Source organism: Camelus bactrianus, chromosome 7 (genome assembly GCF_048773025.1).
Source record: "Camelus bactrianus isolate YW-2024 breed Bactrian camel chromosome 7, ASM4877302v1, whole genome shotgun sequence".
In the NCBI taxonomy this organism is placed as follows: Eukaryota; Metazoa; Chordata; class Mammalia; order Artiodactyla; family Camelidae; genus Camelus; species Camelus bactrianus.
The window spans coordinates 53,172,609-53,197,286 of record NC_133545.1 but is presented as its reverse complement, the minus strand read 5'-3'; the positions used below and the strand labels follow the sequence as shown (position 1 = coordinate 53,197,286).

The following is a 24,678-nucleotide window of genomic DNA, read 5'->3' as shown; positions in this document are numbered from 1 at the left end:
TAAAGAGACAAGAGCAGAGTAGGATGTTTTCAGAAATACCTACTGGCAGGGAAAGAACACCTCACTCCTACAAGGAAATAGCTGTGAGGAAGGCTAGCATCCAAGCTGATGTTTAGGTTAAGATGCATAGAGGTCTAAGCAGCAATGAAAGAGAACTGGTGTGAACATAGCTTTCACCGGGAGGAGGAAACCCACCCCAACAGAACAAACACTGAATGCACTGGTATATTTGGGGGGGAAATGGCCAAACACTGTGCATAATGGAAGCAACACAGAAGTTCAGAGCCTATGCTTGGGGTGCCATCACTCCCATAGCACTCACGAATCTGCACCAGCGGAGGCACTGCCACCAGGGGTCTGTTGATATCCTTCAGTGCTGTCACTTAGTGGAACAAACAATGGCACAACTGCATGGATCCAGACTCTTCTTGCCTGCTCTCTGAGCTGTCCTCCCATCCCGCTTTCTCCTCACACTACCAGACCCTGGTGATTTCTGCACTGGAAGGAGATAGGACTTGGCTTCAGTGCTAACAAGAAATGGGAAAATCAGAGCAATCAATCGTAAAAAATGAATGATACGTGACTATGTTTGAATCATGAGTTGATGGAGAAGGTCAAAGATTAAACACATGCCCATTTTCTTCTCTGTCTGTCAGAGTAGGACTCTGTAGGACTGTTAATCCACTGACAGCACACTGTAAGTGATCCAGACACCATCAGAAGAATAGGAGGAGAGCGGGAGTGTGTGACTGTGTAAACACAGGTGGCGGTGTGAATGAAGGTACACTGACCTGTCACTTCCATGCGAACTGAAGGTTGAATACAAGCCTTGTGAAAGAATTTTGACCCTAATTTAAAAGCTATGTTAAGCTGATAGGGATAAGCTGATCGTGAGTAAGTATATTACAAACTATGTATGAGACACTGACAGTGTTGAACTAAGGGCTCTATTTTATTGGTTAACAGTTGCTTCAAATCCCTTTTAAAAGAAATGCATTTTTAATTAAAATAAAGTATGCTTTTCCCTATCTAAGAATCAAATAAAGTTACACTGTTACTCTTACCATTTTGACTAGGTAACATTATACCTGGCTGCAATGTTTCTTAACCAAGTGTTCTAAACCAAAAAACGAGAGAATCTGGAAGCCTAAACGTTTAAAATAACAAATAATCTCAATAGTTACTGTGCATGACTAAGTCCTCTTGCTGTTTTTGTTATCTTCAGTTATTTCAATTATAACTTTCAATTACCTACGTGATTTGGGGTTTTGCATTTTACCCAAGACATAATCTGAAGAACTTTGCCAGTTCCTGTCAACCACACTCAGTTACCCCTATTATCAGGTCTTGTTTATTCAGAAGAAGCAAAGTAGTTTTAATATTTGCCTAATAAAACAATTATGCAAATGGCCCCCAAATTAAATAGTATTCTCTAAAACCAAGTATTTTGAAAATAACTATTCTATCATACACTTTTATTTTATTGGATAATTCAGATTTGACGAGAATTCTTTTATTTTTTAAAAGTCTCAGTTTTTTGTTTTTTTTTTTTGCCAAATTGAACTATTTATGGAGATGGGAGTAGTTGTGAAGCTGGTGGGTGTTTTATTCCTAGTTAACTGTGAGAATGTAGCCAAAGAACCAAAGCTACAGAGGCATAACTTTTAAAAATATGTTGAATGAGGGGTTCTTACAGCTCTAAATATTTTTTTGATTCTAAAATGTACAAAGTGTAGAACCAATGTAGAGAAATTTAAAATGCAATAGAAAATAAATGCTTTTGTTCAGACAAAGATACCAGAGAATGAATTTTTGTCCAGATAAAGATACCAGGGAACGAGAACCCTAGTCACGTATTTGATGTACATATCTCAAGACTTAGGAAAGGAATACATAATTTAAAAATTAAAATGAGCTACTAAAAATCAATTTTCCAAATTTGGAAAAAAAGTCAGATTGCAAAGTAGCTCTAAAATGAGCTCAAAAGAGCTCTAAATTTCCAACAATAGTAACAAAATTAGATGCTATTATGCTTTTTAAAAATTATATGGACTAGAAGCCAGTGGAAAATTGAGTTCTAGGAGGGTACACTGATTTGATGTTGTCACTTTCTATTTTCAAATGCCTACTACCCCTTCTCTAAAGTTCACAGAGGTCCTCAATGAAGGAGTATTTATAAACTAGGAGAATAACTCAAATCAACATAAGATCAAGAGTGAGGAGTTTATTCCTGAGCTTATAAATGTCCTTGTTCTTAAAAGTTAACACTATGTGTTTAGCAGCAAATATAAAAGTTATTTGAAACCAAAGGATCATTTAGAAACTCTAATTTATGCATTTAATAAGTAACAATCTGTTTGGATCAGCACTGATCTTCCAGCTGCAAGAACAAAAGGGAATCTCTATTTTGCCTGTGTTTTCTCATATGAAAATTTAAAAAAAAAATTCAAAGAGCATCTTCCAAGAATATTTTAAATTCCTTTCTGCAATATGAATTTTAATGCCTTGAAATTAGTGTAGGCTATACCTGACTCTCCCATTCTTCAGGTAAATTTACGTTGCCAAGTTGTGTGTGAGGTAGCATGTGTTAAGTGTGTGAATCAATGAGACACAAAACTTGCGTCTTTCTCTAGGAAAGTCTCTATAAGGTAGAATGCACATACTGAAAACAAGAAAAAAACTATATCTATGATCTAACAACTTTAAAAGAAATGCCAGATATTTAGAACTGCATATGTTAAGGTAATCTGAAATACTACAAGCCAAAACCTAACTCATTCTTCACAGATGTGAAAACAGAGCTCCCAGTATGCAGTGACTAGAGAGCACAGGAAAAGTTACAAATAGGTATCAACATTCTAAAAATATTATTTAGCCCATCTGCAGCTCTTTATAGATGCTAAGTGCTTTAAACTCCTTTATTAGCCATTATTTCTTGCACCAATTCCCTTATAAGTCACAGTTAGTTCACTAAAGGCAGTGAAACAGGCTTGAAATATATCAATGGATTCTCTAATAAACAATAAGATATTAAAAGCCATCACTTTCAAAGACTGCAAGGATGCTAGGGGGTAAATAGGAAATACGAGGGTGGAGGTCTTGCCAGTCCTTGGAGAGCTCTCAGTAGTGCTGGAAGTCTTCTAGGTCAGCTATTACTCGGCCTTTTCCTACCCATGTGGTGGTAAAAGTCCCTTCATCATTGCCGCATGCCTGACTAGGCTCTGGACTGTGACTCTGCAAAGATTATTCCTGTGCATTTCTATTATTTTTGTTCTTTCCTCCCTAATGCAAGACGGTAAAAATATTATCATGTAAGAATTTTGAACTACTCACATTTGTCTGAAAAGTAGTTCACTTTACTCAGTATATAGTCATTTTTCAATGTGTATTAGTAGCATATTCATAATATATGGGTGTTTCAGAAACAATTCTTGCATCATGTGGTAGGATCATTGAAAGCAGAACAAAGTGAAAGTGGGTAGATCAGTTTGGGAACTGGTGGAAAATTTCCGATCAGAGGTAAGGACCAAAAGTTAGACAAAAGCAGTGGGAGTAGAAGTACAAGATGAATGGAAAGATGTGAAATAAACTGAATAGAAAAGACTGGGTGACTGATGAGATATGAAAGACTGGGTCATGCTTCCATTAAGGGAAAAAGCAAATAGAGACAGGAGAGAAGGCTGTCACCGGAGAATGCAGACGAGTCAAGTTTTGGGCACACCGAGTCTGTAATGCCTGTGGAACATCCAAATGGCGTCACCAGCAGGCAGCTGGATACAGGTCTGCAGCTTAGAAATGAGCTCAGGCTGATGGTCAAGATTTGAGCGTGGGGCGGTGCCTTCCCCAAAGTATCTTCTGAAATTCTGATCGCATAAACCAGGGAAGCTGGGGGAATATTTTAAATGAACTACCGCCAACCTCAAGTTTCGCTTTAATATTTGTGCCATCTTAAACATGTATATGGAATTGTCTTGGTTTTTACATAAACTTTTTCCTTAAATCTTAGGTAAATGTGGGAAGCCCAAAGATACTTGTTCTTTGGCACATCGTTACTACCTGACTCTTAAAAGTCACGTATGCAGGAAGCAGTGAAAGGTACTCTGTAGAAGGTGAAGCCTCCATTCAGTTCTTCGTTTTCGGCTGTATGACCATAAGGAGATTATCTTCAACTCCAATAACTGAAAATAGTAACATTCTGTAATGTAAACAAAAATCTACCATATTGACTTTTCGTCCCTTTCCTTTCAGTATGTAAAGTCCTTTCAGTAAAAGTCCTGAGTGAAAGTCAGTCAATAAAAATTGATTAGGAAAACTAAGAATGAAAAATATTCCAAACCGAATAATATAATATGAAAGTTAGTGTCTTTGCTGTGAAGTACTTGCTTATAAGCTCCCACAGTACAGCCTTAAGAAAGTTTTGAATTACAACTTTCAGATGTTGCCATTTAAAGTAGCTTACAGAGATGCTCTGCTGGTCCTGTTAGCCAGACTATAACCCACATGAGGACAAGAGCCTTTGTTTTATTCAGGGATGTTTTCTGAGATCATAGGCATTTCATAAACATGTACTAAATTTGTTAGGGGAATCAATAACAGATACACATCATTTTTGTCTCAGTCAGGGTTTTGGCATATTTAATCTCAGTTGAAACAACTCTTATCAACAATGATCCAGACTTCTTAGCAGGGAACCAAGGGTGGTAATATAGCAGTGAGTCTCACCATTACTGAGTAGGCAGAGTTCTCCTTCTGACTGCAGAACTCACAGTTACAAAGGTAAAATATTCTTAAATAAAAGGTAATGAATACATTGAGCCCATGGGTTGGAGTTTAAGGAAGTGTTTCTGCTTTTTTATTTGTTAGCCATAGCATTTTAAAATGAGAAGACTTCATATAAAAATCTTAGATTCCCACTTCTCTTGAAAAAATGGAAGCAGGCAATGCCAGTGTAACTTTCTCATTTGGTGAGTTTGCTTGCCCAGATGGGCCACAGCGCCCTATAGACCAGGCGTGAGCGTGCTAGTTCTGGCCACGATCCCATGCCCACGTACAAGGTTTACCCAGTGGGCTACAGTCTTCATGTAACCCTTGTTTTAAAAAACGGGCCCAAAATGGAGTTGCTTATGCTAAGCTTCACATGACCAAACCGAGACTGAAATGTAGTTTCAGCCCTCCCAGAAATGCGATCTTCAACCAACCAATCAGGCATCTCCGGATCAGCACTAGTTTGGTTATCCGCCTGATAAGAGTCCCGCCATTCACTAAATGAAAGTAACCTTTCAATAACCACTCAACTTTTTCCCCTGATAACTTCTTTGATTCTGTGACCCTCTGACTATCCAAGTCTTTCATTTGGTACAGGTCCTTGGAGCTTCTTTCTGTCTGCTAAATTAGATGCTGCCTAATTCTGATCAATTTTTGCTCAAATAAACTCTGAAAATTTTTGATATGCCCCAATTTATCTTCAAACACCCTCGTGGCCTCTTTAGGCATTTGATTTGCAATTTTTCCCATAACCTTTGATATATGGGTCTCTTTACAAGATCAGTATGCTTAGGTGGGACGTTAGTACTGCCTTTGTTTTAGCTCAAAGCTCTTTCAAAACAATGCTCCGTCAGAAGCAGAGCCTGAGATTAGGTGTTGCAAGGTAAATGCCAGGAAGCCAATATGAGAGAGGGGGGAAAGCGAGAGGTCTAGGACAAGCCAAAAAAATGGTACATTAATGAGTGGGCTACTTCTGCGGGCAGCTGGGGCTCAGTCAGTTCTGGGCACCTTCTAAGAAACCCCACTTCGGAGTTGTCAGAGCAAAAAGAACAAGGGAGGCTGGGACATTTATCAGGGGACTTCCACTCCCAACTGGAAGTTTGAAAGTTGAGCTGGGGAGGTGACTGTGCTGCACTTCTAGGTGGCACCTAGGCATGCCGGGCACGTCTGCTTCCTTGCAGGAGAGTGTTCTCAGGCAGAGAAGGGTCAGTGCTGCAGAATGGTCCAGAGCTGCAGGTAAGCTCAGGTAGGATCTAGGGCATATGGCCCTTTTACAGCTGCCTATATTATGGAATTGCAAATCATCAATTTCTTAAGTCTTTACATGGACAATAACAATTATTTCTACATTCTGACTTGAAGTTTTTATTTTTATTTTTGGGGGTGGTGGTGGAGATAATTTGGTTTATTTATGTTAATGGAGGTCCTGGGGATTGAACCCAGGACCCCGTGCATGCTAAGCACATACTCTACCACTGAGCTACACTCTCTTCCAGAAATTTTTTTTATTGTATTTGATCTACATTAGTTGAAATGTCAGGTGAATTCCCATAAGGAAATATTATTTTATATGACTGCAATTTTGAAACGGTCCTTAGATTCTGGTAACATACTGCCATTATACCCCAAAGACTAATGTTCAGGAAAAAGTTGTTCAGTGCCACTTGTTAAAGCACAGTGAGGAAGACTGTACTGGGGGCAGGGGGTTATCTATCAGGATAGGTACAGGAACCATGGCCAAGCAGGACCCCGCAGGGCCTTCCTGGGAGAGGCCCCCACCCCCACCATCGCCCACATCCCCCATGTGCCTCTTGTTTGTAGAGAAACTTTAGCCTCCTAGGCTAACCCCAAGTTCCAAATACAATCAGAGAGATTAGAAAATGCAGAAGCAAAGGAAAACAATCCAGCAAGACAGTACGGTAACAGTTTAGCCATTAAACAAAGTCAAGGACCTTTTAGTTCCTCCTCAAAAGCTATAGAGAATATTCCGAGCCATATCCTGTGAGCTGTTTTGCAGAAACTGAGACCCCCACCAGGTGAATGAAGTTCACTGCACGCTGATCTCAAGCACGGAGAACCCAGACTGGCTGGGACCAGGAGGCTGATGATGCTGACTCCCGGATACCTCACCACCAACCAATCGGAAAATGTCCATGAGCCAGTCACGCACCCCATAACCCTTTCCCTCTCCCTGTCATTAAAAACCTTTCCCTGAAACCCACTAGGGAGTTGGGGCCTTTTGAGCACTAGCTGCCTGGACTCCTTGCTTGGTGCCCTGCAGTCAAAGGGGTACTTTCCTTCCCCGCAACCCAGTGTCAGGAGACTGGCTTTACTGTGCAGACGAGCAGGCCCAAGTTTGGTCTGGTAACAGAACCACAGCAATGGAATTTTACAATAGGGGAGAGACTGGACTCGACTCTAAATACGGCATGGGGAAGTGGGAATTCACAGCTAAGGAGCAGGGTAGGGGTTAGTGGATGGAAGATCACTAAGCAGCAGCATCCAGGGCAAGGGGGGAGTCTGACTGGAGGCAGGCGGGGGGAGCAGGTACCAGCTGGGGGAGGGCGGGGGCTGAGAAGCCTGGTTAGCACCCACGTCCAAGAGTGAGCAGACACAGAGGCTGAGGGAGCCTGGCTGAAGTGAGTTACCAGTATTCTTGCTAAAACTGGACAAGGCAGAGACAAAGAAGTCCAAAAGCTGAGACCTAGCTGGAAAAGAGGTCTGGGGATCCTGAACTTTAAGGATGGAATCTTTGTCAGTAAACTACCAAAAAGAGGACTAAATTGATTAATTTCTCCCAGGTGTGTGGAGGGCAGTGGTTACAGGTAAAACTCACAACAGTGAAGGCTCTGGGATAGGAAAAGGACTCAAGTTAAAGACACGCTATGTTTTCATCTGGCTGGCAACCTTCCTTTGACTCAGGAAATTCTGATCTATGAACAAGATAAGAGACCCACAAAGTCTTTTTCCACTGTAAAATATTTGCTAAGTACTTTAATTTCCCCCTTCCAAACACCTAGTAATTTTCACATAGACCAGTTTAAATTCATTAGCATTTGCCAAGCACACTCTTCAAAAGGCTCCAAACTGGGGTAGCGATCCAAATGCAAAAGTAGGGCTCCTGACCCAGCACGGTCGGGGCGGCTTCATTAGCTGGCTCTGCTCAGCCGTTTGCTCCAGCTGAAGCTGAACTCACGAACTGATTGTTCAGGAAAATGTGGGGCAGACGTAACATCACAAACTTAACTTGAGGAGTACTCTAAACCTCTCATTTACCGTCACCTTTTGTTATTTTTCTCATTCCTACAGGCAATAGTAGCAAGTGTCTTAAACGTCCCGAGAAGGGGGAACAATCATTTTTATATTGCAAACTTACAAATAACTGAAACCAAGGATTAAGTATATCACTGGAAAGAAACGATTGAGATCCTTGTCTTCAGCGTAATAGGTCTCATCACAACAGGTGATTTTATTTTTTCACTTTTTTCTTGCAAGAGCAGTATCACTCCAAAATGAATGAACTAGGAAATAAAATCTCTCCCTTTCTCCCCGCCCCCAACCCCCCTGCTCATAAATGTATCTACACACGGTCCAAGGTGAGACGCGGACTGGACTCTGGCAATCCACAAGCATTGAAGGGAGGATTAAACAAAGTGAGAGAACTTTTACTCTATTTGAAAAGGCACCCACATGCAGCCACAGCTCCGAACATGCTTATTCTACTTTCCTGTCTCCTTATGTTAGTTTCGTATTGCTGCTGTAACAAATTACCACTCATCTGGGGGCCTAAAACAACACGTATTTATCTCACCACTCAGAAGTCCAAAATGACTCTAATTGGGCTAAAATCAAAGTGCTGTGTTCCTTCGAGAGGCTCCTGAGAAAAATCCGCTTCCTTACCTTTTGCAGCAAGCAGAGGCCCCCACATTCCTTGGCCGGTGGTCTCCCTTCTGCTGTCTTCAAAGGCAGCAGTGCAGCGCCTTCCAATTCCTCTCTGATTCTCACCTCTGCCTCTGCCTCCTTCTTCCACTTTGAAGGGCGCTTGAGATTTCATTGGACTCACCTGGGTAATTTAGAGCCCTCTTTAAAGTCAGCTGATCAGCACTCTTAATTGTACCCAAAACGATAATTCCCTGTTGCCATGTAACATAATATATTTACAGGTTCCAACGTTTAGGGTGTTCCATCGTTTGGGGACCATTATTCTGCCTACCATCTCCCCAACGTTCCTTGGAGAATAGGGGACAGCTGTCCACGAGTCCCACTCCTGGCACAGGCACGCAGACCTTGTGCTGGCCTAATGATAGCCACTTGTGGGCTGAAGTGTGATGTAATTGGCTACCGAATTCACCGAAAAGTTGGAAATACTGCACTGTTGCCTGTGGGAAAGTGACAAGAGATGAGGACACTAGGATTTATTTTAAATAAGTGAAGTTTATTCAGCCAAAGTACACAAGGGATGATAAAATAACTTCTTTTGTGGTGTTAACGTCAATGTTTATGATTAACCAGATATAGACTTTTTTTTTCTTTTCATGTGTTTTCTTCTGAAACAAGCAGTACATTTTATAGGGACTTGGGAGTTGTTTTGGTGGCTACTTTTTATTCATTCAAATACGACTGGATATCTAACAGGGGATGGCCCCAGGTGAACAGCAGTGACTAGGACCCAAGCCTGGCTTTCTAAGGATGAAACAATGAGAGAATCAGGTAAGGAACCATTTAACATGCAGAGTAAAAGAACCCTAGCACAGGTGTCACAGTCTTAAAGGAGCACAAACAAGACACACCGGAAAAACTCACTCTAATGCATCAGAGACAAGTTGGTTCCAGAAACCCTTCCAAATGGAGCCGAACAAACCCTCGAGGAAGGGAATGTGCCTCACTGGGAAGCTGGAGAGGCACCGGGAACTCAACGGTGGAAAAGTCTTCCACATTTAATATAACGTTGAAAGAATATTTTGTGGGGTTGTGTAGTGTTTAATTTTTTTAGCCCTTTGCAAGAAAGATACAGAAGCATCCTTTCTGATTGATGGGTGCTGCTTGAGGGTACAGAATCTTAAAAACGGTGCTACAGTAAAGAAAAAATGTAGATATACATCCTGAGTGATAGTCTTTAAGCAAACATCTATTTTTCAACAATATGCTATAAAGTCCCTAAAACTTTTAGATTAACACAATCTTAATCAGCAATGTTTCTTTCTTGGAGCAACTGATTCAATGTGTTTGCTGAGATCAACTGGATATATGGATAAAAAAATGGAGCGAGTGAGAGAGACTTCTGGACCTGCTAGGACTATCCTTCCGTTTGTAAGATGTTAGATTACTCTATTAGTCTATTGCGAATTTTCTATTATTCTAGTCTTCTATTCTGAGTTTTTAACTTGTATTATTTTATGTGTATCCTTTAATATTTAATTTTTATACATTTAGCATTAACACATTTTATAATTAGTATCCTCTGTTACTTTAGTTTTCTGTAAGTTTTAGAGAGTTACTTACAGTATTCAAGTACACTGTAACAAAACTCTCTGAAAATGTAAAATGGCCAGACATTGCTCTGAGGCTTTCCAAGTCAGACTACCTGGGAGTTGTTCATTTTTTTCTTTCTTCCGAAAATGTGAAATTAATTCTGAGAGTTGTTTAATCCTAATTTTGGGGTTTGCCTTCATTCTCTCCCCCTCCCTCATTACTTACCTTCTTTAGTTTTTCCCACCCCCCTCCCCCATTTTCCTTTTCTCTTGCTCCTTCCTATTTTAAGTAGAGCCACTACCCAAATGCCTAATTTATAAATTCCCTGACCTCTTGATGAACTGGGGCAATGACGCATCCAGGACCCGATTTCCAACCCCATGCCCGCACTCACTGTCTCTTGATTCAGGAGTGTGTTCTTTCCACTTCTCTCCTCATGTAGAAATCTAGTTACCCTAAAAAGACATCTGAAGATTTATCTTCTCTACAGGATCTTTTGAATTCCTTCAACCAAATCATCCTTCCTCATTTGAATATGTATCACATTTTGCCTACCTTGGTTTTTACCTTGGTCATTTACTTAACTCTTCCAATAGATGCAAAGGGACTAAGAGAAGAGAGGGTATCATTAAAAAAAATTCTTTAATTTCTGCAGCCCCTTTGTAAAGGATCTTGTACCTGGTCAGTGCCCATGAGATACTTGCCGGTCTGGTTACACAAATAAAATTAAAAATCAGTATCATCCAGAAAATTCACCGTAAGTCTTCATGGACCCCCCAGCTTGGTCTTTCAGTCTCCAAGATTCTATCATCCAGCTCACTGGCATTCCTGCAATCTCTGAAATTGGTGAAATAATGTTCACAGCAGCAGCTTGGGGCCAAAACACCACAATGCAGAATGGTTTGATTCTTAATGGCACCAAATTCAGTCCCTAAATATCCAGACTCCTTTCTTCATGACACAAGACAGGAGGCCTGTCTGGAACCCCAGTGGATATTCACCTGGGTGGACTGAGGGCAATTCCTGGAAGAGTTCATTTACGGACGAAATCTGGGCAAAATAGCGGTAAGCAACGACACAACTGAGTGGTTAACATTTTTATTTCAAAAACCAGTATACTGTATATGACACTTTCTGAGAAAATAATTAAGATGGTGTAATTAAATGAATTCCATGTTTTTTAAACACAATAAGGATAGAATCCTTTACATGTGAGTTTATTCAAACCTTATTTAAACAGAATGCACTCTAATTGAGAGATTTAAGGGGTGATTTCTGCGCACAAAATAAAAGCTCCTTTGCAGGTTTTTGTTATTTATTTATTTATTTAAATTTTACATCCTCAACATATATTACAAGAGCTGAATATTTTAATTTAGAATATATGTACTGTGTTTGAATAGCTCTTTGGGGAATTATTTTTGCCAAGAAAGGTACATTTTCCTTTTTACAGCCAATTAACAACAAATTAACTTTGACACAAAAAGGAATGGGACCATTTAAAAAATGCTGTCTCATTCAAGTAGAATACAGTCTGAGATTCAAAATAGATTCTTCCTGGAAAATTACAAGGGGTTCCCATCCCCCTAAATAAGGAAAAAAGAACAAAATGTGAAAAAAATATACAACATCCATTAAGTCTCACTGGATTTAAATCTCTGCCTACAGCAGAATACCTGAAATATCTGAGTCTTTTGCTTTATTCTGGCTATAATAACATAACCTGTTTAAAAATAGTATTTTTTAAAAATTCTGTATTTTCTTCACTTTCTACAAGATATCTTCTTCCACAATAAATTGACCAGCACTCTTAGCATCAGACACACATGGCATACACATGTAAGTAGAGAAATACATTTACATCCTTTAAAATTCCTAGTTCTACACAGACATTGTCCTTCCTGTTAGAAGCATGGCTATTCAGGCCTGTTCTGGAATCCCTATTTATCTACTCAGTGTACAGCAATATTTAGAAAAGTGCATATCTCTTTTTTCCCTTTTCCTCTGACCCTGCAATCCCAGTATAATTTTCACGTAAGAGCTCCATCCACTTAAAGCCTTACACAGCCATGTCTACTGTATTTAAAAGACATTGACCCAACACGCAAACACTCACCCACACACATACAAGAACAGTTTCCATCTTACAAAGCTAACATTCATTATTTAATATTTCTATATACCATAGAGCTTTCAGTTTGGAATTTTTCTTAAAATACACATTCTTCACGTGAAGCTGTCAGAAAAATGGGAAGAATATCTTCTCTGATTTCCAAACCATTGAAGGAGGTTTTTAAAAACTACTTTCCACACCCCAGGAGTAGTGCACTCGAAGGGCAAGCACGTCCGTATCTTTAGAAAATGAGCTGGGGAAAGTAACGTTTGATTCCTCATTGAACAGGTATGATGGGTACCCATGAATCCTACCGACTAAAAATGTAACTACGATGATCACTAATTATAGATATACAGCTACACCGAAGGAGAGCTGCATCCTGTGATTTCAATCACCAGAGTCCCACAGGCCGGTTGCTTGATTTCTCTCATCCCACTGTCTATTCAACGGCTTTACACCGCACAGATTGTTAAGAATGATTCACAAACTGTTGCTGCCTTCAAACTATATACTATAAAAGGTAGCCAAGAAATAATTATATGTTGTACTAAACACAAAATAAATCGTGGCTTCAGAGTATGTTTTCGACACAAAGCCTGCCTGTCCATTGTAGACAATGTTGTCGATTTATGTGAAAATATTTATTACCTGTAACCATAGATACACAAAATCAATGTATGTGTTGTGAAACATTACGGCAGTAATGCATTTGTTACTGTGTTGAGATTTCTTTTGGTCTAGATTACTGCTCCGCCAAATAACTTTTTTTTTTTTTTTATCATACTAGGGCAAGTGATTGCTGTGCAACATTTGCATTTGTAATGATAATTTTCCTGAGAATGCTAAATTATATCTTAATTTATTCAAAAGCTTTTATTTTCAAAGCAATTAAACTTATTGTTGATTGATATTTACCATCCAGTGTTCCTGGAACACTAAAAGAATACGCTTTCTACATAATCTTCCATTACAGCACATTGCTTGAGAGTAGCTATTTGATAGAGCAGCATTCAGTTGAGTTTTCAAACCAAAGAATAAAAATTATAGCAATTTCACTTGAAATCCATAGATCCATGCACAGGATTATGTTCAACAGAATCACTCAATGCTATTTGTTACTCAAAGATGAATGAATCAGTAGGAAAACAGAACTGATAAATCGTTATTACTTTAGTGCAGAGTGGAGAGAGGAGCCAATAAATCATGCATGTCAAGCACTAGTTTTCCTCATGGCATGTTTGAAAACATAAAACATGCAATGATGGGATGCAGGTCAATATGAATGAACGATACCCAAGCTGCTCAGAATAGCATTTCATTTTATATCATAAACTTAATGAAACACTTAAAAAAATACTATTCCATAATTTCTTCAGTCAGAGAATCCAACCATGTCATGAAAACTGAACGATCGAGGCTGTTATTTCCAAGTAAATACTTGAAATGTCACAGAGATGGGAGTGGAGTAGGTGAGGGGAGGGTGCTAATTGCATGCATGGGAGCCTTCAATGAGCTCACTATTATTACAGGTATCAACTTATACTAGAAAGGAACTGGCACGATCATTTACTTTCTCAAGTGTACTTAACTGAGCCATTAAAAATTACAGACCCATATTTATAATTGACAAAAAAAAAAAAAGCAAGAAATCAGCTATTGAGCTTTGATTGTATTGTATGGCTTCTTGTCTGTGAAAGGTGAGAATTTTAATTAAAATTAATGTTTCTTCCAGAGTTTTAGTCATCACAAAATTAATCATGAGAATCATAAATTTTCTCCACAAAGCTTAATTAATTATGCATTAACGCATTTCTCTCAAGCATCTTTTTCTGAATCTTTGGTGGGAAACACAGCTTATTAGGCACATAGTTTCAAACATCTATTTGGTTGCTGTTGCGATTATGAATTTTCTTCTAGATTCACATGCAGAAGGGAATAAGGCTTGTCATAGTCACTCACTTTACCACCAAGCAGCAGGTTTTCACTCATGTCTGGAATTAGCAAGACTAAACAAAATTAAAACCATTTTCTACTTTTCAGCACAAGAAAACTTTATACCTGATATTTTAAATTCCACTCCGAAGCCTCAAGATGTCGAAGAACAACTATTTAGATACAGCAAGTAGACAACTATGTAATAAAATCTTTCAATTAAAATTTCTCCTCAAGTCATAGGTCAAAGATCACTGGTATGCGGTTTGATTCTAGAAGGGGAAAGTATAGCCGTCTGCAGTTACGATCAATGTAGCATTATTAATTAGTGCTAATTAATAATCAGTCACGTGGAGAATCACATTTCCTGTGGTATTTCCGTTTCTATGTGGTATGGGCTTTTCTTACAGGTTAGTAAATGGAAATTGGGGAAGGAATGGGTAGGAGACATAAAAATCTATGGGAATGCATGCAACAAAACTATGCAGTATTACTCCATGTCAACTTTTGCTTTCTTCATGCAAAGACGCCTATAAAAACTGAGACAATAAATTTTCTAATAGCTGAATTTTACATTAGCTCAGTAACAAAAACTGTTAAACCAATTCCATGATTTTGCATGAGCAGGAGACTTGAAATGTTTCAAAGACTTCCAGCATAAGTGTTCCATGGCCCAATTATGCTAATTAGATCTCTAAGAGCGAAACGAGGCGGGATTATTCCTTGCTTCGGTTTCTTGTTCTTTTGACGAGGGAGCAGAACAACCCAGTTTTTGGAGGGGGGCCCATCAGCATTGGGGCTTGGTTCTTGTGTGTAATTTTTATCTGGGGAGAAAAAGAAACAGCGTCATCTCCAGATAGAATACCAATTTCTGAAAATCTGTGTTAAGGTTAATAATATCTCACGAGTTACTGAAACACCACAAGTGTAAAACGTAGTTTCAGACTTCCTATTATTTCAAAAATATTTTTAAAGGAGATAAGGACATGCATTTAAACCATATTCCAATGTTCGGGGAACTAATAAGAAATGAAGTTTAATTGAAATCACAGTTTAGATACCATGTTACATCTAACCTCACTTATAATAACACCCCTAAATTCCTTGTTTATGCCACATGATTATCCAGTAGAATTTACTGACCATTAGTTATGTATTACTTATTTAAGACAGGAGAGGATGCACCATTATACTATTCAGAATCCCAGTTACAGCCCAACATTAAGATGCACTAGGTTGGTATCAAGGCAAGCTTTATTTACCTTGCTAATCAGATTGTTTCTCTCTTTCAGCACGAACTGCAAGGCTTAATTTCAAAACAATCATTAAGAATGAAAGTCAAAAGTTAACGTGCATAAAAGGTCAGAAATGATGAACTAGCTTTCTAATTTGTTAATTAACTGGTAATAGAATAGACTCAAATATTGAAAGGCCTGCTTAAAACACTTTGAGAGACTGTTCTAAAGCTACTCTTTTTGATTTCTTCGAGATAAAACTACGAATCACCTTAAATGAGACAACCTTAAAGCAGATTATGTCTGCAATTTTCTCTAATTCAAGTCTAAATTAGAGAAGACATTTTATGAATATATGCTATGCTCAAAGCTAATTGAAAGCAATTATCAGAGTGGCATTTTGTCTGTGACTTTAAGATACATTGTAAGATAATAAATGATTCTCATTATGTAATAAAAAGGTCACATCTTGCCTTTGGGCTAGTGACGCTAAGAGTTTTTCAAAAGCAATCTGAGACATTTTCTTTAGAGAACCGAGACTAATACAAGACCCATCGCTTATTAAATATCAGTTGTCACCTGCACAGCACCCACATCAGAGATGAGCATTTCTTTCAAAAAGAAACACCACCTCATTAAAAGCTGCAAAAATATATCTCTTAAAGTGCATAGCTGACATTTTCAAGTTAAAATGAATATCCCTCACTTGTCATTCACTGATAGCAATGAAACAAAAAAAAAAATGTATGTCACATGGACAGGATCATTCAAGTCAGCAGTGGGGCTTGTGGGAAATGGAGATTTACTTCACGGTCTAGAAAGACAAAAGTATGCCAAAAACCTGGATACATGAACAACTTTATTTAACTCTGTTGGAATCAGGTTCTTCTGGGAAGATTCAGTGTTCTTTTCACTGTAAAAATAAATTGCCCCTGCAAAAGGCCACCAGGCTAAACCAGCCCCAAACTCTCTGGATATCTGATTTCACTGTATTTTATTTTTGTTATCTTATGAACTGGGGGATCAACAGCCACCTAGTTTAGGTGCCAGAATGCACCTACCTATGAAGACTGAAAAAGATCTCGACCAGATTTTCTCCTATAATAATTCAATACACTGCACCTTATGTCACAGATGTTTGTAACTCCTCTGAATCCTAGCTTTGCACAGTATTGAATACACCATCATCCATTCACTTACTCATTTCAAAAAATGTATTGAGCCACTACTATGCTTTAGACACTACCAGGAACTTTTAATAAACAGACAAAGCACAATCTCTGTCCCCAGTAAATTCTAGTGAAGTAAGAAAGGAGAAATTTAACAAGCGCATTCAGTAGGGTTATAGATGCTCCAATAGGAGGCTAAGCAGAAAGGTACCACTTTTTAATGATGAAAATAAAATCTTTTTACACAAAAATATCATTTTAAATGAGTATTTGACGATGCCATTATCATGTATTACTTATATAATAACCTCAGATGCAAACAGAACATTAGCAGCTAAGATAAGAAATGACAGGTTTCTGATTCACAGTTGCTGGACTAAATCCTTCAGAGGGTATGATACTATGGTTGTTAAGACCCTCGAAGAAATGCATCATTCTAGTCACTTACACAAGGTGAGCATCAATTTACAGCAAAGCATAGCCCAAACACCATGAATTACTGTGTATGGGATTTTGTTTACTCTTGCTGTTTTTTAGGTATTCGAATTTTGCTTGATCACAACTTATCTTGTTATTGGCAAACCCTTTTAAAAGAAATCACATGTAGCTGTTCCTTTCAAAAACAGCACAGTATCTCATTCAGGGCTCCTGACACAGTGGGACCCTTAATCCATGCTACTGACTACCTCGAAGTTCTAGTTCATAGTTCTTAAGCAGGGTAACGGCCAGTCCTATTTTTACAATTATCCATAACCTGTCCTCTTGGTTGTTCAATCACTCCTATGGTCAAAGTACACAACCCTTTCTTTAAGCTAACATTATTTTTGTAAAAAATGAAATCTTCATCCTTTTTGTCTGTTGTTTATAAACATGGGAAACTATTGGCTTAGGGGAGATGACACAGAGGAAACTAAAATTCACAAAATGTCTATTGTGCATCCACGGTCTCTGCATACTTTATCTCACTGAATAATTACAGGTCTTTGCATATCTGAACAGAATTAAAAACAACTCCAATAAAGATAAGAATAATTCCAGTCCAGGTTAATTGTTGGTGCTGTAGTCACAGAAAGTCCAGGTGTAGACTTCAGAGAGTTGTAGAGATTTAAATGTGACTTGATGTTAAGATTGCCCATGCCAGGGAAACCCGATTAAGGGGGCCTCACCAGGCATGGAACAATGACTCAGACACCTGTTTTATACACACTCCACGCTCTTGTATTTTTTAGTGGTTTTATTTTTTGAGAACTGGCTATCTACTAGGAAAGCAACATGGAATAAAGAGCAGAGTTTATCCCCCAAAGACTTCAGAATGTACTAAGTCTCAGCAATCTGAAAACACAAACCAAACATTAGGCTCTCTCTGAGTGTTTGTATCTTTGAAGAGTCAGTAGTTACTTCTTAGTTGTTTGTTAATACATCAAATATTTACTGGGCACCAGCTATGGGCGAGGCATTTTGCAACCTGATTTTGATTGCTTAGTTTCTCTCTCTCTCTTTCTCTCTCTCTCTCTCTCTCTATATATATATATAGACGTATAGTTAGTTTACAATGTTGTGTCAATTTCTGGTGTTCAGTACAATGCTTCAGTCATACATGAACATACATATATTCGTTTTCATATTCACCATAAGTTACCACAAGATATTGAATATCGTTCCCTGGGCTATAGAGCATGAATTTGTTGTTTATTTATTATATATATAGTAGTTAGAATCTGCAGATCTCGAACTTCCAATTTATCCCTTCCTACTGCCTTCCCCCTGGTAACCATAAGTTTGTTTTCTATGTCTGTGAGTCTGTTTCTGTTTTGTAAATAAGTTCATTTGCCTTTTTTTTTTTGATTCCACGTATTAGTGATATCATATAGTATTTTTCTTTCTCTTTCTGGCTTACTTCACTTAGAATGATAATTTCCAGGTCTATCCAAGTTGCTGCAAATGACAGTATTTTATTCTTTTCATGGCTGAGTAGTATTCCATTGTATAAATATACCAAAGCTTCTTTATTCAGTCATCTGTTGATGGACATTTAGGTTGTTTCCATGTCTTGGCTATTGTGAACAGTGCTGCTGTGAACACTGGGGTGCATATATCTTTTTGAAGTAAGGTTCCCTCTGGATATACGCCCAGGAGTGGGATTGCTGGGTCCTATGGTAAGCCTATTGTTAGTATTCTGAGGAATCTCCATACTGTTTTCCCTAACGGCTGCACCAAACTGCATTCCCACTAACAGTGTAGGAGGACTTCCTTTCTCCACAGCCTCTCCAGCATTTATCATTTCTGGACTTTTTAATGATGCCTGGCTCAAGTCACATATTATTTTGAAATTTCAAAGCACAGTGACACAATCGAGATTCTAAATGCTCTCTGAGAGGAAAAACAGATCATTTACAGAAAAATAAAAATCAGCATGGCATCAGGCTTCTCAAAAACATCAGTGCTCGAACAGAGAAATATCTTCAAACCCCAGAGGAAAAGTTAATTTTATCTTCGAGCTCTATACTTAGTCAATGTATCGATTAAATGCAAGGATACAATGAAGACATTTTCAGTCACTAAAGGATCTAGGGAGATTACCCTTTATATGTCCTTTAAAACATATTTGAGGGTGTTCTCTGGCAAAACAAATGAGTGAGCTAAGAAAGAGGTTCAAAAAACAGGGTCACACTGACAACACCAAATGCTGGCGAAGATGTGGAGCAACAGGAACTCCCAAATATAGCTGCTGGGAATACAAAGTGGTACAGCTACTTTGGAAGATGGTTTAGAGGTTTCTTACAAAACTAAATGTACTCTTATGGTGTGATCCAGCAATTACATTCCTTGGCATTTATCCAGAGAAGTTGAAAACTTATGTCTGCACAAAAATCTGTACATAAATGTTTATACTGGCTTTTTTCATAATTACCAAAACTTGGGAGCAACCAAGAGGCCCTTCAATAGGTGAATGGATAAATAAACTGTGGTAAATCCAGACAAAGGAATATTATTCAGTGCTAAAAAAAAAAAGCTATCAAGATGTGAAAAGACATAGAAGAAACTTAAATGCATATTACTAAGTGAAAGAAGTCAATCTGAGAAGGCTAAATTCTGTATGATTCCAATTACATGACATTCTGAAAAAGGTAAAACTATGGAGACAGTAAAAAGATCAGCGGTTGCCAGTGATTAGAGGGGAGGGCAATGAATAGGTGAAGCACAGAGGACTTTGAGGGCAGTGATAAAACAGTCTTTATGATGTAATAATGATGGATACAAGACATTACACATTTGTCTAAACCCACAGAACGCACACCACCAAGAGTAAACCCTAGTGTAAACAACGGACTTTGGGTGATTATGATACATCAATGTAGGTTCATCAATTGCATCAAAGACACCTTTCTGGTATTTGGTATCTGGTTGGGGATGTCGCTAGTGGGGAGGTTATGCTTGTGTGGGGGCAGGAGGTATATGGGAAATCTCTGTACCTTCCCCTCAATTTTACTGTGAACCTAAAAATGCTCTAAAAATTAAGTTTGTTAGAAACAACAACAGAGGGTCCAACTGAGACCCAGGATGGTTAGTAAGAAACCTACAAAGAAACCTGCAGGGAAGGGCTTTTGCCATAGAAAGAAGGGAAGTGGAGATAATGGATAAATTGATATGGTGTAGCTTTAAAAAAAATGAGTTATTGTAATGATGACTGTGCAAAGAAAGAAAAAAGAGATTCTAAAAGCTTTATAGGAGAGAAAAATGTAATTCTCTGTCAGCACTTGCTTCTACAGTTGACAACATTTTCATAATCTCAATCATTAACTTAAATTGTTATTACATCTTTTTTTTTCAGAAGCAGAACAGCATAATGGTTAAAAATCAGACTGCCTGGGTCCATCACTTCCTATCTGGGGGCCTTGGGGAAATACCTGTAATTCAGTTCCCTCATCAGTACTATAGAGACTTTAATATAGTGTCTACTTCACTGGTTTCTTGTAAGGACCAAGTGAATTAACACACACAGAATGCTTAGAATGTTACCTGGCACATAAGAATCACTCAGTACATATTAACTTTTAGTAAGAGAGTTAAATAGAGTAATGTAAGAGTGTTAGAAGCCACTTTTCTATATCATAAAGGAAGTAGAATACACCTAAAAGTAACAGGTCAAAAAATTACATCGAAGCGTATTGTTTACAGACAGGCAGCAAACGGTCAGAGGAGACAGCCAAACAATCGAAGAGGGGCTCTGGTGACACAAAAATGGGACAGATGCTGGCTATTTTTCTTGCAAGTCTATCCATTCTGTTTTTCTCAACGTGCATATATGATTTTGGTACAAGTGTTAAATAAATGAACAACAGCAATCTCTCTTAAAGGAACTGTCTTGCACTCTAGTGTTCTGGTTCTACAAATGTGGTCCACTGACATCACTGTTAGAAACGCAGACTCCCCGGTCCTAGCTGAGACCTGAATCAGATTCTGTTTGTAACAAGATCCCAGGTGATTCATATGCACATTTAAATTTGAGAAGCTCCGGTCTATTTGTCATTTTACTTCTCTTCCTAAGGGGTAAGGCCAACAAGAATCTGTTGACTGACTGACTGAATGAATGACCAGCATCTTCTTATACCCACCACCTAAACATATGGCTTAGAGCTAATATTATCATAACAAAACAACCTAATTTACTCAACTTTAATCAGCTTTATTGTTAATCTACTAGATGCCAGCTTATTTCAGCTTAGTACTGGGGATTCCAAGTTGAACAGATACCTTTTACTTTTTATTTTTTAACACCTTTATTGTGGTATGGTTCCTGTATAATAAACTACACATATTTCAGATGTACAATTCGATGAATTCTGATAGATGTATACACCAATGAAACCACCACCACAATCAAGATAGCTAACATTTCCATCACTCCCCAAGAGGTGCAATTTTTGAATTCCCAATATATCCCTTCACACCTCCTTTACCTCCTGGTAACCATGAGTTTGTTCTCTATGTTGAACAGATACTTTTAAAACCATAATCGAGGTGCTCATAGTCTAAAGACAATAACATATGCAGTAGTAGGATGTGACATGCATTGTGCTACAGAGGTATTACCAGAGCGCAATGGGAACACAAAACAATGCCATTTAGATCATGGGGGAAGGACAGGGCATAATTAAGCTGAGTCTCAGCAATGTCACTCTGGAAGCATAGCTTAAAGGAAGCCAAAACAGAGACAGAGAGATCAGATGGGAGGTAAATAGAGAATCCAGAAAAGAAGTAAGATGGATTTTAGTCGTGGCAGTGGCAATGGGAACAGAACTGAGGGAAGATCTGAGAGATAGCTAGGAGGTACAATCTGCAAGACACAACTGGATGTGTGGAGTACTGGAAAAAAGAAAGATCCTAGTATAAACTCCATGCTTTTAGCTTTGTTTGTCATGTGTGCTGTGGTCATGTGTGATGCATTTTATAGAAAGACATATATTTTTGGCAGGAGTGGGAACCAGGACGTTAATAAACTCTGTTGAGTGTGACATTCCAAAGGAGATATTCAGTATCTTTGGGATATGTATGTCTGGTGTTCAGAAGGGAGAAGAGGTCTCGAGACAGATCTGGGTATAAATATAAGTAACATCATCCCCTGAGAAGAGATTACCGAAGGACAAATGTAAATAACAAACAGGAGAACTTGTAACCGGGGAACGTGGACACAGAGCAGTGAAATGGGTGAATGATTTCCTATAAAAGAATATGAGTACAGATAGCCAAAGAGGTAGGGGAAAAACCACAAGGTACCACCATCGTATAAACATTTCCAGTCCCTCTTCAGTGTGGCTTATTCCTCTTCTATTCATGAGGCTGAGACATTCAGATGACACAGTGATTTGCATGTAGGTGATGTAACCAGCTAAACTGTTTATACTCATTCTAAATCTAGAAACCATATTTGAGAGTTATATACTGTAGGATGTTTAAGTAGTTGTTCATGGAATTTAGGGGCTGGCAAGTGTCTTGCATAAAGGGCTAGATGGCAGACATTTTAGGCTTCGTAGTCTATGAGGTCTCAGTGACAAGTCACCTCAGCCATGATGGCACAAAAGTATACGTACGCTCCATGGGAAAAAATGCACGTGACTGTGTTCCAATAATAATTTGAAAATCATGTAATTTTAACATTATGAAACATTATTCTTTTGATTTTTTTTTTAACCATTGAAAAACCTCAAAAAAGATGAACACTTCAGCTATGCAAAAATAGGTACCTGCAGAGATCGGGTCCAAGACCCTAACTTGCTGACCTCTGATGCAATTACAGTCCAATAAGGAAATGACATCTAGAATGCTGAGGCATGAGGTGGAAGAAAGGAATTTTAATTTAAAATTATGACTCAATGGGTCAATAGCTAAAAGATGGATGAAAGTGGAAAGAATTTCATATGGCATATCTCTGCAATCCTGTGTGCCAACAGAATTCATTCTGTGAAAATTCTGAATTAGAATACATACGAGCTTTCTCAATTTTGATAACATATCAGCTGATCAAATTTGGCTTCAACGCTTAATCTCTTTACTGCTTTGCACCAGGGTGGGCTTAATAATATTGTGATTCTCAGAAAGTTCCTCAGCAGGTAGCATTTTCCTTTTGAAATATCCTCCCTGTATCTAGCCCCAATTTTCTTTCCCTGATTCATCTCTTTAAGAGCTTATTATCACTGGATTTATTCGGCTACCTTAAAAATGAATGGGGTTTTCAGAACAAAATAAATGCCATAAAATATCTGTGGGGAGAGCTTAATTTAGCAATTATCTGGAACATTAAAAGTTACCTAGCTCGATTCTGGAATAAGATTGTCTCCTTCTAATAATGGAAACCATTTTGAGTTCAGGCGTGTAGGGAAGCCATATGACAGCGGAATAAAGAGCATGCTAAATTTTTCAGGTCCATAACTGCCAAAAAGCAAAGCAATGAAACGTAATTTTCTAAAATCCCTGAGCCAGCTCCTTTATGATTTCAGCTATTATTTTCTGGAATGATAGCCATTTCCAAGTTTAATGTTAAAGTCTTTGACCTAACATCAAATTCAAAGAAATCATTGTAAAGATTTACAATCAAATCTTTCAAAAATGGGTTGAGAGCTTTACTTGCTGATTAAATTCACAGGAATTCTAAGTAGCTATGGTCATGAGAAAAAGAAACTTCCCTGCAAGTGATAGGCTATTTGGCCACCTTGCAGGGGCCACATTCACACCTGGATTTGAAATCTCTTTTAAGATGTAATCTTGGTTCTCCCTTCATTTTACGGTTCTAAGTTGTTTGCCAGACAAGGTCAATGACATTTCAAAAGAGTTTTTTTTTTTTTTTAAATAATTTCCATGTCTCTACATAAAAATTCTATCTACAACTTTAACCCAGTAACTTATTTTTCTTTTCCTAGGGTCTCTCTCAATCTTTGGCCACATGGGGGAAATTTAAACAAAAATAAAAACAAAAACAGAACAAACAAAATAACACACAAAAAATTTCCCTCTTTGACCATAACCAGAGAAAATTCCCAATATTCACAACTTGTGATTCCTCTTCTTGATGGGTAATACTTTGCACACCAGTTCCTATGTGTCTTTTCATATAGCACAGTGGTTAAGATCATAGGCTCAGGACACAAGGCACGGGTTTGAGTGCCAGCTTGGCCAGTGGCCAAAGGGGCTCACAGTTCTGAGCCTCAATCTCTATTTATTAAAGGAGGATGATGATACATGGACTTAACAGAACCCTTGCAAGTACCCACTGAGGCTACGCATATCATGTAAGTGCTTAATAAATGTTCCTTATTATTTTTAGTGTAATTATGTTTAGTCAAGTGGAAAACACATTTTGTTAATCTTTCTCCCATCTGAGACAAGGCTTTCAGAATTTCTTGGGTGACACTGAGAGATGACATTTATGGTCATCTGCCTTCTCCTAAGGAGGCCAGAAGCACCTGATAGGATTTCAGCCACATGTCACGCT

The 24,678-nt window shown here is 38.3% G+C and overlaps 1 protein-coding gene across 3 annotated transcripts in view; it reads right to left on the bottom strand.

The window, feature by feature from the left end:
- Positions 1 to 11,541: 11,541 nt before the first annotated feature.
- DGKB (diacylglycerol kinase beta) overlaps positions 11,542 to 24,678 on the bottom strand; it is a 587,707-nt gene continuing 574,570 nt past the window's right edge. For all 3 annotated transcript variants that reach the window (XM_074367408.1, XM_074367407.1, XM_074367409.1), the window contains one exon: positions 11,542 to 15,108. In XM_074367408.1, coding sequence (XP_074223509.1) covers positions 15,001 to 15,108 — 108 coding nt within the window. In that variant the 3' untranslated portion in view covers positions 11,542 to 15,000. The remainder of the gene's footprint in view (positions 15,109 to 24,678) is intronic.